This window comes from Mycetomoellerius zeteki, unplaced genomic scaffold (assembly GCF_001594055.1).
Source record: "Mycetomoellerius zeteki isolate Tzet28-1 unplaced genomic scaffold, Tzet1.0 scaffold327, whole genome shotgun sequence".
Lineage (NCBI taxonomy): Eukaryota > Metazoa > Arthropoda > Insecta > Hymenoptera > Formicidae > Mycetomoellerius > Mycetomoellerius zeteki.
Window position 1 is genome coordinate 1249308 of NW_017257313.1, and position 15468 is coordinate 1264775.

At 34.2% G+C, this 15468-nt stretch overlaps 2 protein-coding genes across 2 annotated transcripts; one reads left to right on the top strand and one right to left on the bottom strand.

Moving 5' to 3' along the window:
• The first annotated feature begins 336 nt into the window (after positions 1-336).
• ND-B22 (NADH dehydrogenase (ubiquinone) B22 subunit) lies at positions 337-3407 on the top strand. Its single transcript, XM_018451939.1, has 2 exons — positions 337-531; positions 2021-3407. Exons 1-2 carry the CDS (start codon positions 422-424, stop codon positions 2340-2342), a joined length of 432 nt encoding a protein of 143 aa, XP_018307441.1. The 5' UTR covers positions 337-421; the 3' UTR covers positions 2343-3407.
• Positions 3408-7608: 4201 nt separating this feature from the next.
• On the bottom strand, positions 7609-14539 carry SF1 (splicing factor 1). Its single transcript, XM_018451941.1, has 9 exons — positions 14124-14539; positions 12492-12647; positions 11858-11912; positions 10080-10232; positions 9868-9974; positions 9599-9765; positions 9066-9224; positions 8710-8984; positions 7609-8620 (listed from the first exon to the last, which is right to left on the bottom strand). The coding sequence occupies exons 1-9, from the start codon at positions 14329-14331 to the stop codon at positions 8065-8067; spliced, it is 1836 nt and encodes a 611-aa protein (XP_018307443.1). The 5' UTR covers positions 14332-14539; the 3' UTR covers positions 7609-8064.
• Positions 14540-15468: the final 929 nt, after the last annotated feature.

Genomic DNA, 15468 nt, shown 5'->3' on the forward strand with positions numbered 1-15468 from the left:
CTGCCATGTCCGCCGAACGGAATAACTTGCAACATTCCATCGCCATATTGAATATTTATATGTGTGCAGTATACTTGCGACTGTGTTATACATATGTGTATTAAATACGTGTCTCTTAAAAAGTAAGTAGCTTGCCCTCCTAAAATCTTAATAAAAATATACTCATTTGCTGGATTCACATTGCATCCAATTTTCGTCGTATGACGCTCTGCATCCAATCAGAAAACAGGATTCCGATAATACAAAGCAAAATTTATCGGTTCTGACGCCATATTGCTTTTCTGGCTTCGTAGTTCATTGTACTGTGTTAGATGGCGCTGAAGTCAACGACAAATTTTTTTTTTTTCTATAGGAGTTGATGGACTCTGGTTTATTACGAGAGTACTTTTGGAGAGAATTGCTATCCTTTTAAACGTGAGTAATGGCACATCTTCCCTCAGAACTTGTATCCCATCAGCAGAAAGTATGCAGGCTGTACAAACGCGCTGTACGTTGTGTTGAGGATTGGTATCATAATACACACGACCGCAGGTACGTACATCACCGAGGGTGACATGCTGATTAACTTGTGGCCCGTTCTTTTTCGCTAAATTGTTATTTGTACGTTTAAAGTAAGATAGTCATATACTTGTGTCTCGTAGAGAAAAGGAATGAATTGGTGTAAGTTCATTGCAATTAAGGAGAACAAACCTTTTAATTCAACTGGCGGAATTGTTTAAAGCAAAATAAATGAGAGAAAGAGAGAGAGAGAGAGACTAATGTAATTTATTTATTTGTTAAGTGTTGTATATTCACATCACAGTTTAATATGATATTTCAATATTGTTTAATTCTATTTGTGTTAACGACTAAACACTGCAGATATTACTTAATAAATTAATGTCTATTTCCTTCAATGTAGATTGGTCCTTTTATAATTAAAATTTTTATTACACGCTCGTATAAACTGCTAAGCAATAATAAATTAAAATACAAGGTCTATTATATCAATCGAACAATGTTAAGACGACCGATGAACGATGGTCCTTTTATGCCAGTTTCTATCTGTAATTTAATTTTAATCTTGCTTCAACCAACTCTTCAATTCTTTTTCTAGTTCTGAGAATTAGAAAAAGATGAAAAGTAAATTAAACAGAGATTTAAATTAATCTATATTGGTACAAATAGGAATACTGAACTTCTTGCTTTTCCTTCCATTTTTCTTCATGTTGAAGAAAAAAAGGAGAAAAGATGAACCAAGCAAGAAATTTAGCTAAAAAAATGGGCCTATTAATTTTGATCTCAGTTCAACTTACTCTTCATCTTTTTCTAATTTTTACGATTAGAAAACCAGAAAAAGATGAAGAGCAAGTTGAAGATTAATTAATGGCTATGTTTACACCGTGCATTTAGGCCACGGCCTATAGATGTCTTTATTTATCCTGTAGGTTAAACAAAGACACCTATCGTATAGATAGCGGACTAAGCGCAAGGTGTAAATGTAGTCAATCTTAGTGGAACAGGTATAAAACAATTGATGTTCATCAGTTTAGACCGTTATGGCCAAGATTCCTATTTCCTATTTGATGAATGTCCATTTCTATCAATGTAAATTAACTTTAATTTCAATTTTATTTACTATTGAAATAGCATCCATTGGCATCTTATATTGGTGAATTCGGACCGAAGTTAATTAGAATTTGGTCAAATCACATTGACAGCTTTGAATCGATGCAGTGATTAATGTATCGATTCAAATGGAACAACTAATATTAGACTCTTTAGGAGAAAAACAAAGATAGTACAAAGCACGAAAATAAAAGAAAAAAATTATTTGTTTTTATTATTAATCTTAAATGCTTTTTTAAATATAATATTATAATTTAATAATAATCTTTAAATACAATTAAATTATAATATTGAAATAAAAAACATTCGAGATTAATAATATTATAATAAATTTTGTGTGTGTATAGGTACATGTTCGTGTTACTGGGATTTTACCTACCATAATTATATTTCAATTATAATTTCTTTACAGATACGAGATTGCATTATTGAGAGAGCGTTTTGACAAGAATAAGGATATAAAGGATTTGAGATATGCAAAGTATCTATTGGAGGAAGGAGAGAAGGAGTATTCCTCCCTGATACATTATCAACCAATAACGTTCGCCGAATCGCTCACAGGAGGGGCGTATAACCGAGAGTGTTATATCCCAGACTGGACTTTGGATTATTGGCATCCTCTAGAGAAAGCTATGTATCCCAAATACTTCGCGCGTCGTGAACAAATGAAGGACGAATACGAGAAATGGTACTTCAAAACCTACCCTGAAATGAAGAATAACAAAAGCCACTAAGCACTTGTAAAAAATATATACCTGCAATGGTATTATATAATGTAACAACTCTTGTAGATGATATTGTAATATAATATACATTATATAAGTCTAGAGAACATTATAGAATATCATTCCTATCACAAAACACCTTTGGCCGTGGTTAGATTAGAGATTGAATTGAAATTTAACCAATCGGAAGAAAACCAATTTCAAGTATAATGAATTTTGATTGGTTAAGTTCCAATCTAATCTCAATTTCTAGTCTGATTCTAGCCTGATTACGAGAATCACTGTTTTAAAATCCATCTCTACAGAGCAGCAAGCCATTCGATGCCTTTTAAAACAAAACACTTGCTCGTATATACGATGGATTTTGAACAGTGGTTCTCGTAATCAGCCTAAAATCAGACTAGAAATTGAGATTAGATTGAAACTTAACCAATCAAAATTCATTACACTTGAAATTGGTTTTCTTCTGATTGGTTAAATTTCAATTCAATCTCAATCTCTAAATTTCAATTCAATTCTTAAAAGACTTGCGGATCTGTAGATCCGAGTTCAATCACATCTGCGATTTTTCGCATTTAAGGAGCCGAAAATGGTTGTACTTGGTGATTAAGACACCTGTGATCACCAGCGCTGTTCGGATCCAGTGTTTAAACTGTAGGTTCATTATATCAGTAGATATGCGTCATTCTGACATGTTAGGAATCGGATATTTGGCTAACAAAATAATTCCGGAAAAATCATTGTTTCGAAACCTCATCTAAAGGAGGCTCGGTTTGGACCGTAGTGCCATTGGATGGATGGTTTTTCGTTTCATTATGTATTATGTTTATTATTTAATTAGAGTACATAGTAAGCAACCTAGCATACTTCTATTTATAATTTAATCCATTATATATTCAACATATGTAATACTAACGCAGTACAAAGTAACATACGTAGCTCGAAACTTGTCTAAAATCTTTTTCTAACATGCGGATACAATAAGAAATTCTTGCGCTTGGACGTTTGTAATTTCGAATGCTATCTCCGTGTAACAAAACGGGCGAAGCGTATTGTCAATTTGTCTACGAAAAAGACGAGATACCATTCGTGAAATCAAGGATCGGCGATATTTTTGTTTATCAAATTGAATACATTACTTTAGCAGCAAATTTCTTTTTGTTGCTGAAGTATATGAATTCAATTGTGTTATAACATAAATATGAATTGTCTTAATAAATAAATATGTATAATTCGGATATTTACGATCGAAGATTACACAATACATATGTTGCTGTAACAGCGATGATTTAGTGAACTAAATCTAAGGTTGCCCAATGGGTTTATATTGTCCTGCATTACCCATGGATATTCATTTAGCGCGATTCAATTGACATCTTTGCATAAAATTAAATTTCCATTCTTATTTATCTTTAAAATATTGCGAACAAGATCTAATGTTCGGAAAATTCAGAATGTAGGAAATTTTTACATCTAATTTGCAAATAAGAATTGGTTATACATCGTAAAATATTACATAAATGCCGCAGAAATTTTTTGTCATTTCTGCAATTTCATCATCTTTAAAAACATTTTTATATACCAATTACTTATGATAAAAGTTATGAATTGTAATAGGTGTATATATATATATAGCATTTTTTAATGTATTATATATATATATTATATATATAAATAAAATATATGAACAAAATATATATAAAGAAAATATATGAACAAATGTTTTTACCTATGTTACAATTCTTTAACATTGATAGATTCGATTTCGGAAGCGACGTTCGGAAATGGAACTAAGTAAAAAAAAGTGTAGAACCACGCTATATATATTGTGCTCTTATAGAAGGATTCGTGCGCTAGAAGTCATTTATGACATGATGTTATTTACTTATCTTTTATGAAATTTCAGAGTTTATTACTCGCAGTAAATTAACAACCGTAACTAGATAAAACTAAATGTTCCTTTATGAATATAATTTTTAGTTGCTCAGCTTATATCTTCGACGTATTCAATTCGTACAATTTTCTTAATGATCACATCAAAATCTTCAATGAGGCAAGATTATACATAAAAAATATAATGAACTGATCACTTAAAGATCGCAATGTAATTACATCGTTCCTAGTTTCTCGTCTATCTTCATCTTTTTCTGTGACTTCCTATTAGTTAGGACATAATGCCTCTTTCAACTTCTACCAGGGGAGCCTATCTCCCACCTTGGACGTGTTCACGAATGTAATGTTGCGCTTCTATCCTTGGTCTCATCAGAATCAGAATTAAAATTGATCATGTGACGTGAATTGAACGCTACAAGGCACGGGTAAAACCAGCTAGCTTTGGCCAGTGGGATAGTGAGTGATAATGAGCACCTGAGTGTTATTGAACGACCTAAATAAGCCTTTTGGAAGAGGATAAATATGTATACATATATATGAATTAATTGTAAATCTGACTGGTGACGTAATGCGGCCATGTTTTGATCTTTCGTAATTTGTTAAACTTTTGATTGTAAATTATGCTGAAGGTGGCTTAAATTTAGAGCCGAAACGTTCAACTTATATTTTATTTATTAATTTAAAATTGACATCATTTGTTGATTTGCGCACTATTCGCGCGGACTCCTATAGCTTATGTTTTTGTTATTTATTGCATATTTATTAATCTATATGTACTAATTATATCATTAAAATAGTAGTAATGTACTAACCTTATGTCTTCAAGGCGCTGAAGCTTATTGAAAAAGTATACTAAAATATTCACGAAAAGTTGAACTGAATTGTATCAAGATCAAGGTACTAATCTGCAAATCGAGCAGGATAGAATGCATGTATTATATTTATATGTCTTATTGCTTGAATATATTATCAATATGTTTAAGTTGTGCGATGCATTCTTATATTTCTGGATTACATGCATGAAAATATAATATTTTAAATATAGATATTTATCATTATTTTTTAGACAATATACTTCATAGTGTATATCTTGCTTTTTATTAGTACAGTTATTAATGTGACATTGTGCATAAATAACATTCCCTGATAGCATCGTGTCTGACAAACACGTCACTACGATGTTACTAACTTCTTAGCGACTTGCTTGTGATGTCTGTGTAGGCAGAATTTGTTTAATAGTTATTGTACTATAGCTTTAAAAATCTCTTCTTTTATAGTGCATGTCTAAAAGAAATAACATGCTTTATTGTGTGTGTATGTCCATAATCAAATAAAATGCTTATTTTATATTCTCATTCTAATTTTATCTTTCAAAATGTAATAGGGACATCTCCAGTACGAGATAAAACAGAAGGCTTTAACTCTGACGCTGTATAAAACGATAGGGAAGCGTGCTTACACGTGTTTACGAGAAGTTTTTCCTGATATTCCATGCATATAAACTTTACAGTTGATGCTTCAAAAGATACCTTTAGCCCCGGGTTTGAACTCTTTGATTTTGCGATATTTGAAGAGCTTGTCTCGAAAAATATCAAACAAAGATAAAGTAATGTGGGATGATATTTCAATTCAATCAAATGTCACATATGATAATCGAAAGGATATCATGTGGCTTTGAAGATTGGGGCAACAAGCGTACTAATAAACCTGCAGATCACGTATTGGTTTTTATACTGCGTGGTTTAAACACAGATTGGAAGATGATTATCTCGTATAACTTTTGCGCGAAAGCGACAAAACATATACAATTAATATGCTGCATTAAGGAACATGTGCATGCAATATATGAAGCAGGCTTCCATATCGTAGCGACTGTCTGGGATCTCCAAATGTCTCTGCAATGAAGCAATTACTACTGCAGACAGAAATGGAGCGCCATTTAGAAGGAAAAATATAAGGTAAGTAATATCCATTTATAAATGTAGTAATAAGTAGTACACATAACGCACAAATATCTTATGAAATGAATATTTAATTTGCAGCTCCAACTTACAAGATCGGAAACTACGGTTTATTAATGAAAAATTAGCAAATACGAAAATAACATTCCGAGTCGTATAGCATCATAGGATGTTATCAAAACAGTGTGGATCATGGATAGGAAGATTAATACTATTCGGCCATAACTGAAGAAAATTATTAAGAAGCATGTAATTGAGAACAAAATAAAAAAGATGCGTGTTAAATACGCAACACAAGTCTTAAGTGGAACGATAGTGAGCTATATTGAGACTTTTGCAAGATTAAAATGTAAATAGTAATATCATAATTGTAATAAAAAAGTATACACATGCATATCATTTTAACTGAATATATTGAGAATAAAATTATTTTATTTAAAACAGGTGTGGCAACAATGGAGGACAATAGCATGATTCAAATAGATAAAAAAGATGGTATTGCAACAGCGGAAATTGTTAATTTTTGTAATGATCTGTTCGACTCAGTAAACGGTATTGCGACTAGTGATATTGAATTACGATGTGAAGTAACTGCGAATAGTGCACACCATGCATTTTGGACAAACGCAAAACACGTACTAAGAAATATGTTATATAGACAAAGCTACGCGAAAAATTATTAAAATAGTCCTACATTAAAAAATTGGCTCTTTACCGTGAAAGGTTTCGAAAAATTGTGGGAGATATTGAAATGTAAGTATGATTTTATGAGTCTGAAAGCGCGTTGTTTTAATCAGAACCCAATAGAGAACTTTTTCGGTGAGGAGTCATGCTGTTAGAAATATGAATCCAATACCTCGGCAATTTGAAGACTCATTCATAACTTTATTAGGGAACAACATGAAGTTTATTAAGATTGTTGATGGTAACTGCGAAGTCGATGAAGATTCTTTCATGCTGCGTTTATTGGAAAAATATTTAGAATTTGAACCTGAACCTGAGTTTTAAACTGCCGAGGTGTATAACATTAGCGAAAACAACGATGACGAGAAATCGCTTGAAATGGAACAAGTAGATGCTCACAATTCATTTTATTAATCATGATGATAAACATTATTAGCGCTATTAAAAAACGGTTTAACAATTACGAAGAATGCGAGAGTAGTCTTAGAAATAATAGCTGTTTTTTAATTTGTATGAGGCAAGTTATATATAGATTATTTTGAAATTGTTACAGACGCGAAGCTATCAATGTAATATTCTCAAAGTGTTACTACAACACTTTGAGAATTAGACAATAAACATGGATCGGAATGCGTAGAGCATTGTGCCAACATGTTTATGACGACGGTTCGCGTAATTACTGTTAAAATATATAATAAGTATGGTGGTGTAATAAACAAAATTTCTTAATGCGTAATGTGGATGACGATAATAATGTTTATTTATATTATACAAATATTAATCAAATAAAGAAAGCGCATGAAACATACAAAGCTAATAAATGTGAAAGGAAAACTTTGGTAAACGAATATAAATTATCTGTAATAGAAAGAAATGAATAATTAAGCGAGCAAGAAAGAGAGAGAGAGAGAGAGAGAGAGAGAGAGAGAGAGAGAGAGAGAGAGCGAGCGAGCGAGATTCGCATTTCTATGCATTTGAGTAACCCGCCCTACGTCACATGATCCTTTTTAGTTTGTCTTCAAGTGAAATCAAAGGTAGAGGCGCTGAAAATCGTGACCATTTTTTCAAGATAGGAGATAGATCCCCCTGGCTTCTGCCCTCTATCTTCCATTTTTTCGTTTTCTTCAAACTTTTCTATCTCAATGATATCGTCTCGTTATTATATAGATCGGAAGTTCATTACATGATTAGGACTAACTGGTGGGCGGAGGTGGCGGAGGTGGTTGCGCCAGTAATGTCGGCAGCGTATTCAGGTCAATCCCGGGTGGCGCAGGAGTTTGTTGTTGAGGTGGAGGTGGAACAGGTGCAGCTGGTGGCCAGCCGCCCATCTGTTGTGGTTGCCAGCCACCGGGGAATCCCGGAGGCGGTGCCGTGCCCGGTGGTGGCGGCCGCATCGGTCCCTGCTGACCCTGCTGCCACGGCGGTATGCCCATCCCGGGCGGAGGAATCTGTGTGGGCGGCATTTGCCCTGGCGGCGGTGGTTGATTGTTACCTGTCATCCACGGCATTAACGGTGGAATGTTGGGCTGCGTAGTGGAGCCGGGCGGCGGTGGTGGTGGCTGCATCACGCCTGGCGGTGGCGGCATGCTCACTGGCGGCTGCCATTGCATGTTCATGTTGTTCATTCCTTCGCTTCCTTGGCTCCACGGCGGTGGTGCCATGCCCGGTGGGGGCATCATTGGGCCGCTCTGCATCATCTGCGGTGGAGGATGAGCCGGAGCTGCCATTAATGCGCGAGGTGGCTGTTGTCTGAAAAAGACAAACGATCATTGTATTCAACTTATATGTGAAAGTGTTGTAATAATGGAAGATAATTAAGAAAGGCAAAAAAATTGTACCTGTCAAAAAGTCCAGGATAATTTGGATTGGGAGTCTGTCTATTTTGTCCCGTTTTTGATCTGTCCGGTGGCGGACCTTCTCCCAATTCCGCCATGAGCGACATATACTCTTCATCTATTTTAGCCTTATCTCCAGCTTGACCCATTCCTCCCATTCCAGCGGCTGCTGGACCTCCCTGACCGGGTCTCTTTGATCTACAATCTCGAGCAATATGTCCTGCACCACCACAACTTGAACACACTATGTTGTTTGTCACATTTGGTTTATCGGGACACTAAAATTTCATCGATAATTATATTAGTTATAAAAATAAAAAAAGATCCTTTCAATAAAATATTGCATGATTTTCACAAACCAGCCAAGATTTGTGATCCGAAGCACCACAATTGGTACAACGAGGTCCATCGTTCTCGCGTAATGTTCCATTCAACAAAGCTAATTCGCGTAGTTGATTACGTCGCAAGTCGTTTTGACCCTCCGGCACTTCTACACCTTGTCGAATAATCTCGTGAATCTGTATATATAAACACATTTAAATACATTAGTTATTTTATCTATCTTACTATCATATTTCAATAGTCAACGATACTCTTTCTGTGTGTGTGTATTCGATATTGTATCTTTTATACTTGTATAGTTTTTATCTGGTATCCGGCACCGGATATTTGCCAGAGATATTTGGTACTATATTTCTAAAAAATATATTAGTGATAATAAAAGTTTTCAGGTATTCGTTACCATTACACATGTCGTTTCAATATACAGTTTTGGTCGAATATATTGCCAGAAATCAGATATCCGACAATCCTTCCCGGATATCCGGTGCATCCCTAGTTTCTAATTATAAGAAACAGAAGATTGTATAAAAATTAACACGATGATACATACTCGTTCCACAGCTTTCTTTACGGCGTCTAGATTGTTTGCGGTAATGTACGCATGCAATGGTTCGTCTTCGCCTGGTAAAGGCTGTCCATCTTTTCGACCAACTTTTCCTTCTTTCACAGAGCCCTTTCCACGAATTATAATCTTTGCACCAGTTTCCTTTTCCATAGCTAAACAATTTTAAAACAATAAATAGAAATTGAGATTTCTAATTGGATAAATTTTGTAAGCTTATCGAAATCTTTTTGCGAAATGCATTTTGTAATACCTACATTTTAAAGTATTTCCACGCGGTCCAATAAGCAAACCAACAAAATTTATATCAGGATGCTCTTCCTGAGGAATCATTACTTTATCATGAACTCGTATTATTGGTGGCCTGGAAAAAAAAAATAAATATGAGTATTACGAAATAAACAAATCCTCCTTATATAAACAAGTTATTTGCATTGAAGTATAGGATATATTCATCTATATGACTCACTTATAATCTGGTGGTGGCTTAAACTCTGGATTAATTTTAAGGATCTTCTGAATCAGATTATGACGTTCTTCTTCTAATTTACGTCTTGTACGATATTCTCTCGTGTTCAACCGTTTACCATCGCTACTGTAAATAGGCTCTGGAGATGGGGATCTGAAAAATAAAAAGAATAATACCATATCAAGATATACATTTTTATCAAGATGGTACTAGCGTACAAGCAACCTGACCCTACTATGACTGTATGAATATATAAGTGGGGAAGAACCGTTGATTTAGAACAGAGACTTATGCGTGATAGATCTTGATCTAAAAAACTGATAAATAAGCCACTGTTATATAACTTTTAATTTAGTACTGATTTTTTTTTATAAACGTAATACTATCTGACAAATTTAATTCCTTAATAAATTATGAAATTTATATTTTAAATTCATCTATCAAAAAGAATATTTTGTATTGAAAATTTTGTCTGCAGTATTAGGACAATATACAACTCTTACAAGAAAAATTTATAACATTCAATAATTTTGCTTCAATAACGGTAACATATGATCTCAATAGGTATTATAATAGTAAGATATATCCAACTGTAGATGTGTACTAAGGAAGTCATTGCATGATTGTATCAGTTTGCTTATGTAATCGGTTGTACTTTTAGAAACTACAAAAGAACTGTGTATTATAGAATTTCCCAACAGTATCAAGGTATCAAAATAAAGAATAGAAAAATTGTCGCTGCCGAATATAGCATAGCTATATATTTAGTATTCTATAGTAGGCAACCACTGGAAGACTGCGCGTTTGTGCACGGCAGATATCGGTATGATGTCAGCTGCTAAGACAGATCCTGTGATTATTAGAAATAATTTTTTAGATTAGTTATTAATGCAATTGGTATGTCTTACTATGGTATTAATGGAAACACAATGACATAAAAATAATGGTTCCAGCTAAAATCGGAAAAGTTAAACCTATTGGAATAAATTAATTTATTAGAAAAAGTATATTTATTATTTAAGACCTGTACCTGAAAGTAACGTTAAATTCTTTGTTACAATTATTACGAATTTCAGAATGAGAATAAACCGATAATTTCCTGAAATCTGCTCATTAAGATTGTAATTAGCAATAAATATTGGCAAGTCGATTAACAATCTTCCTATTAGCATCAAGATTATTATAATAATTTTTAAATATGCCGTGCAAATCACGGCAGCCTGAATAAAGGGACAGAATTTCACTCAAGATGACCCATACATAAAGTGGTAGATTCATAAACATTGAATACTGAAATATCTGATTGCTAATACTGCATAATTTTTAACTGATTAGAAAAAGATTACGATAGGTCACCTCAGAGTTATTCTATGTGTGCAAAAATGTATCTATACAAGATATATGAACTAGAATACCCACTGTTCTCCTTAAACACTGCTACTAACATAGTTCATTGTATGACGAATCTATCAAAAGCTATTGTTTTGCATATTACTTAATTCTTAAAAAAAAATAAAAAAATATGTAACTTAATAGCTGTAGCAGTGTTTAATAAAAATGAAATATTAAAAAAGATTGATTAGGGCAAACCAATACTATCAAAATTCATCTTCTGTGTTGCATAGGGGCTCTAATCAAGCCCAACGTTTTCAAATCGGTATTCCCACACTAATTGAACCTGAGCCACAGAGATATCTTTTAGGGCTCCTGTATTACGGGCTGTTGTATGTTCAGTAGATATGTAATATTCATTTTTGGTATGTAAGTTTCTTTCAAACCTTTCCTCAGGGTTAAGCGGGATGCCAAGATCTCCAGTGCGTAGCTTCCTGCTAACTGTAAACCAACGGGTTAGAGGGGGCGGAAACCCCAACAGTTAGATATTGCCAATTTGCCGTATACATTCTATAAAATAAGCCGTATACATTCTATAAAATAATGTCTCAGAAAAGTAATAATGTATTGCACATATATTTGAACCTTGAATATTTCCAAAGTCAAAAGCTTGTAATGCTTTATGTGACTTATTCAATATTAGTTATTTGAAAAAACTGTAAGATATACAATTTTTGCTATATTATTATGTATTTAAATGATATGTAATATAATTAATAGAATTTCATAATATTAAAAATGCATCGACGGTCAGATTTTAGTTATTCAGCAAAATTGGCAATCCCTCTTGCCAAATTTGGTGATTTTATACGGTTCTCAAGAAGTCTGATGCTTACCTCCAAGAATTTTGAATTATTATTGATACATATATACTTACATCATAGCCATCTACTCTTATAAATTAGGTTTCAGAAACTTATGTACAGAAGTAAAATATTTAAAATGGTTCCCTAGCCATTACCACGTATTAGCATACTAAAGAAGATATATCATAAATGCGTATGAGAGAAAGAAACTTACAGAGATAAGCCCTCTCCTGATCAGGAGTCAGATTTGTCGGTAGTACTGTCGGCAATCCTGGTATAAATGTTTTGTCATGTTCGCTACCACTCCATCTAGTCTTTTTCCTCTTCTTACGTTCTATATCTTTAGATTCTTTATCCTGTTTACCATCACCTGCAAAAAATCTCATCATTAAATTACAAATTTATAAATATACCATCAAAACATGGAAATGTTTCATGTTTTTTTATAGAAACATTGTAATTATGATATATTAATTCTGATCAGTATTTGCTCTGAAATTTCCTTAACTGATATTAGTAGGTCCAGTGTACTTTAAATTAATGTATCTTTGAATAAAGTTATTGTATTGAATTTTTTTTTCATTTTAAAGGTCAAAATCCAAGAAATGAGATTGTGTAACTTAAAATTATATAAGGTTATGAGAAACATTTGTTATAAGCAATTTTTTATAATACAGTTTTAAAAAATGTCCAGATTCACTAAACTCACATATATCAATTATGATTAATATTACTCTACCTTTTGCTAGTATCAAAATAGATAACATTTCTTGCAAATTTGCATGAATTAAGTTCTTTATAAGCGTTATGGCATTTTCTGTTTCTTGCGAGAGAAAAGCCTAATCTATAATCTATACCCTTTACTTTCTGTTTCTTGCTTTCTAGATACTTTTTATTTTTTATCCTGTTTCTTTGTTTTCTATTGCCCGAAATTAATAGTCGCCAAACTTAGGAAAAGACAAGAAACTATAGGAAATAATTACGTTTTAAGTTTGCTAAGTTTGATTTTGTTTTGATTCCCATAGTTTATAGATTAATTGAATAGACAGCGAATTTGCGATATTTCTAATGAAATTTGCTCCGATCTTTCCTTTTTCCAGCAGACTTTGGTGAGTTTACAGGCGAGGATAGATTTGCGATTGTATTATTCAGATAAATTGCGTTTTTGCGTAAAAGGTTGGTGTAAGACTATTAATAGTTTTTCAATAATACGCACATTATTAGATTCAACATTTGTCGCTGTCAGAAATACATTCGATCAGATGTTCAGCTACTTATGAGTCAATTCTAAGCAGAATCATAAGACTGTGTCCTTGTAAAACTTATATATAAAAACTTATGACTAGTATTCTAATTTTATGCATATGTATCGTAAGACGTACGTTATTCGTAAATATCTACGATTTCTTGTAAATTTTATGGCTAGTAAGAAACTGTCTGCAAAAATATTGTATAAAGGTATAAGCACTTAAAAATTCTTACAAGTCTTACAGGAATATATTACGAGTCTTACGATTCTGTGCTTAGAATTTAGGCATTAATTATATTGCGATTGTATACATGTTAATATTTGCAATATAATTGTTAAAGTCATTATTTCTGAAATTAACTTTACAGCTACAATTATTTACGTAGTCCGAAATTAATTATTAGTATTACGAATAAGTTGACACACTGTGTAAGAGTTCGAAGTAATAATTTTTACAAGAAACACATAACGAGAAATATGATTGTAAATAAAACGATCGCAAAGAGGGAGGAAGTGAGGAAGGCAGAAATAGGAAGCAAAGCATACATTGTAGATAGACAGACTCGAGAGAAAGGAAAGTGGAACAGAGACGCTTACCTTCTGCTTCCCGTTTGCGGTTCGGCGTTACGGCGCCCGCCGTATTCATGTTCGTCTGCGCGCCGTTCGCGATCGCGGCACTCACCGCAGCCGCGGCAGCCGCCGCGGCTACTGCCGCCGCCGAGGATACATTCTGCTGCTGTTGCTGCTGAGCGTTCTGCAGGTAGCTTGGATTCAGCAGCGATGTGAAATTACGCGATTGACTCATATCAGTCTGGCGTAGTGACGCCGTGTCAGGCGTTGCACTCGCGCTCGTAATCGCAACACTGACACCGTTGATCCTTGATGGTAGTTGACGCCCAACAACGACGGGCAATAGGCGTAGCGACGGCGGGTAGTGGGTTTAGATCCGAGAAAATGGCGAAACTACGCCAACTTACCGAAGACACCGTTAACACACCTCCATGCTCCACTCCGACGTATCGCGGCCGGACGTTAGCCGCGTATCGCCCTCCGGGAACGTTAGCAACGGATGCGCTCATTGGCGCGCTCGCGATGACGCGCCAATCACGATGTCGGGCGCGAGGAAATGGCGCGGCCGAACGGACCAATCGCTTTGCGCCTGATACCAGGGGATCGATTATGTATCTTGAAATGAGGTGAAAATTACAAAAGTGAGCAAATTCACTAGTTATTGACCAATTAAATTACGAGTATTCTAGTGAATTTGCTCACTTTTGTAATTTTCACATTGGGTGCATTCAGTACTACGACCGCTTACTGAGCGCTTAGTGACTACGTTTACACCGTGCATTTAGTCCGCGACCTATACGATAGATGTTTTTGTTTAACTTACAGGATAAACAAGGACATCTATCGTATAGGTCGCGGATTAAGAGTACGGTGTAAACGTAGCCAGTGAGCGGTCGTGGTACTGAATGCACCCATTATTTCGAGATATATAATCGACTCCCAGGGAGTCGATTGCTGTGTATTTTGAAATGAGGTGAAAATTACAAAATGAGCAAATTTAACAGGTGTTGATAAATAAAATTACAAATATTCGACTGAATTTGTTCCGGATACAAAAATTAAGGCTAGTATTCACAGTCGATTTTTATATTTGAGATTGCTTAAGTATAGCCTTAACCCTGGATCTACAATAGGGTTTTAAGTCTTAAGCTATAAGAAATGGGCAAATCACAGTCGATTATTCCCCTCGGATTTGACTGTAATTGATCAATTTCTTATGGCTTAATGCAGGGTCTACAATAGAAGTCGTAGCGGTCGTAGGGTCTTAAGTCGTAAAAAATTGACCAATCACAGTTGAACTTAAAACAGCTATTGTAGATCTGGACTAATGGATGAGGCTGTAAGAGTAAGTCCGGATCTACAATAGGTGTTT

Coding starts and splice junctions, on each gene's coding strand:
- ND-B22 (XM_018451939.1), top strand. CDS start 422: ATGGCACATCTTCCCTCAGAACTTGTATCCCATCAGCAGAAAGTATGC. Junction 532..2,020: donor CATAATACACACGACCGCAG/GTACGTACATCA, acceptor ATTTCTTTACAG/ATACGAGATTGCATTATTGA.
- SF1 (XM_018451941.1), bottom strand. CDS start 14,331: ATGAGTCAATCGCGTAATTTCACATCGCTGCTGAATCCAAGCTACCTG. Junction 12,648..14,123: donor CCGCAAACGGGAAGCAGAAG/GTAAGCGTCTCT, acceptor GATTTTTTGCAG/GTGATGGTAAACAGGATAAA. Junction 8,985..9,065: donor CGGATCACAAATCTTGGCTG/GTTTGTGAAAAT, acceptor ATGAAATTTTAG/TGTCCCGATAAACCAAATGT.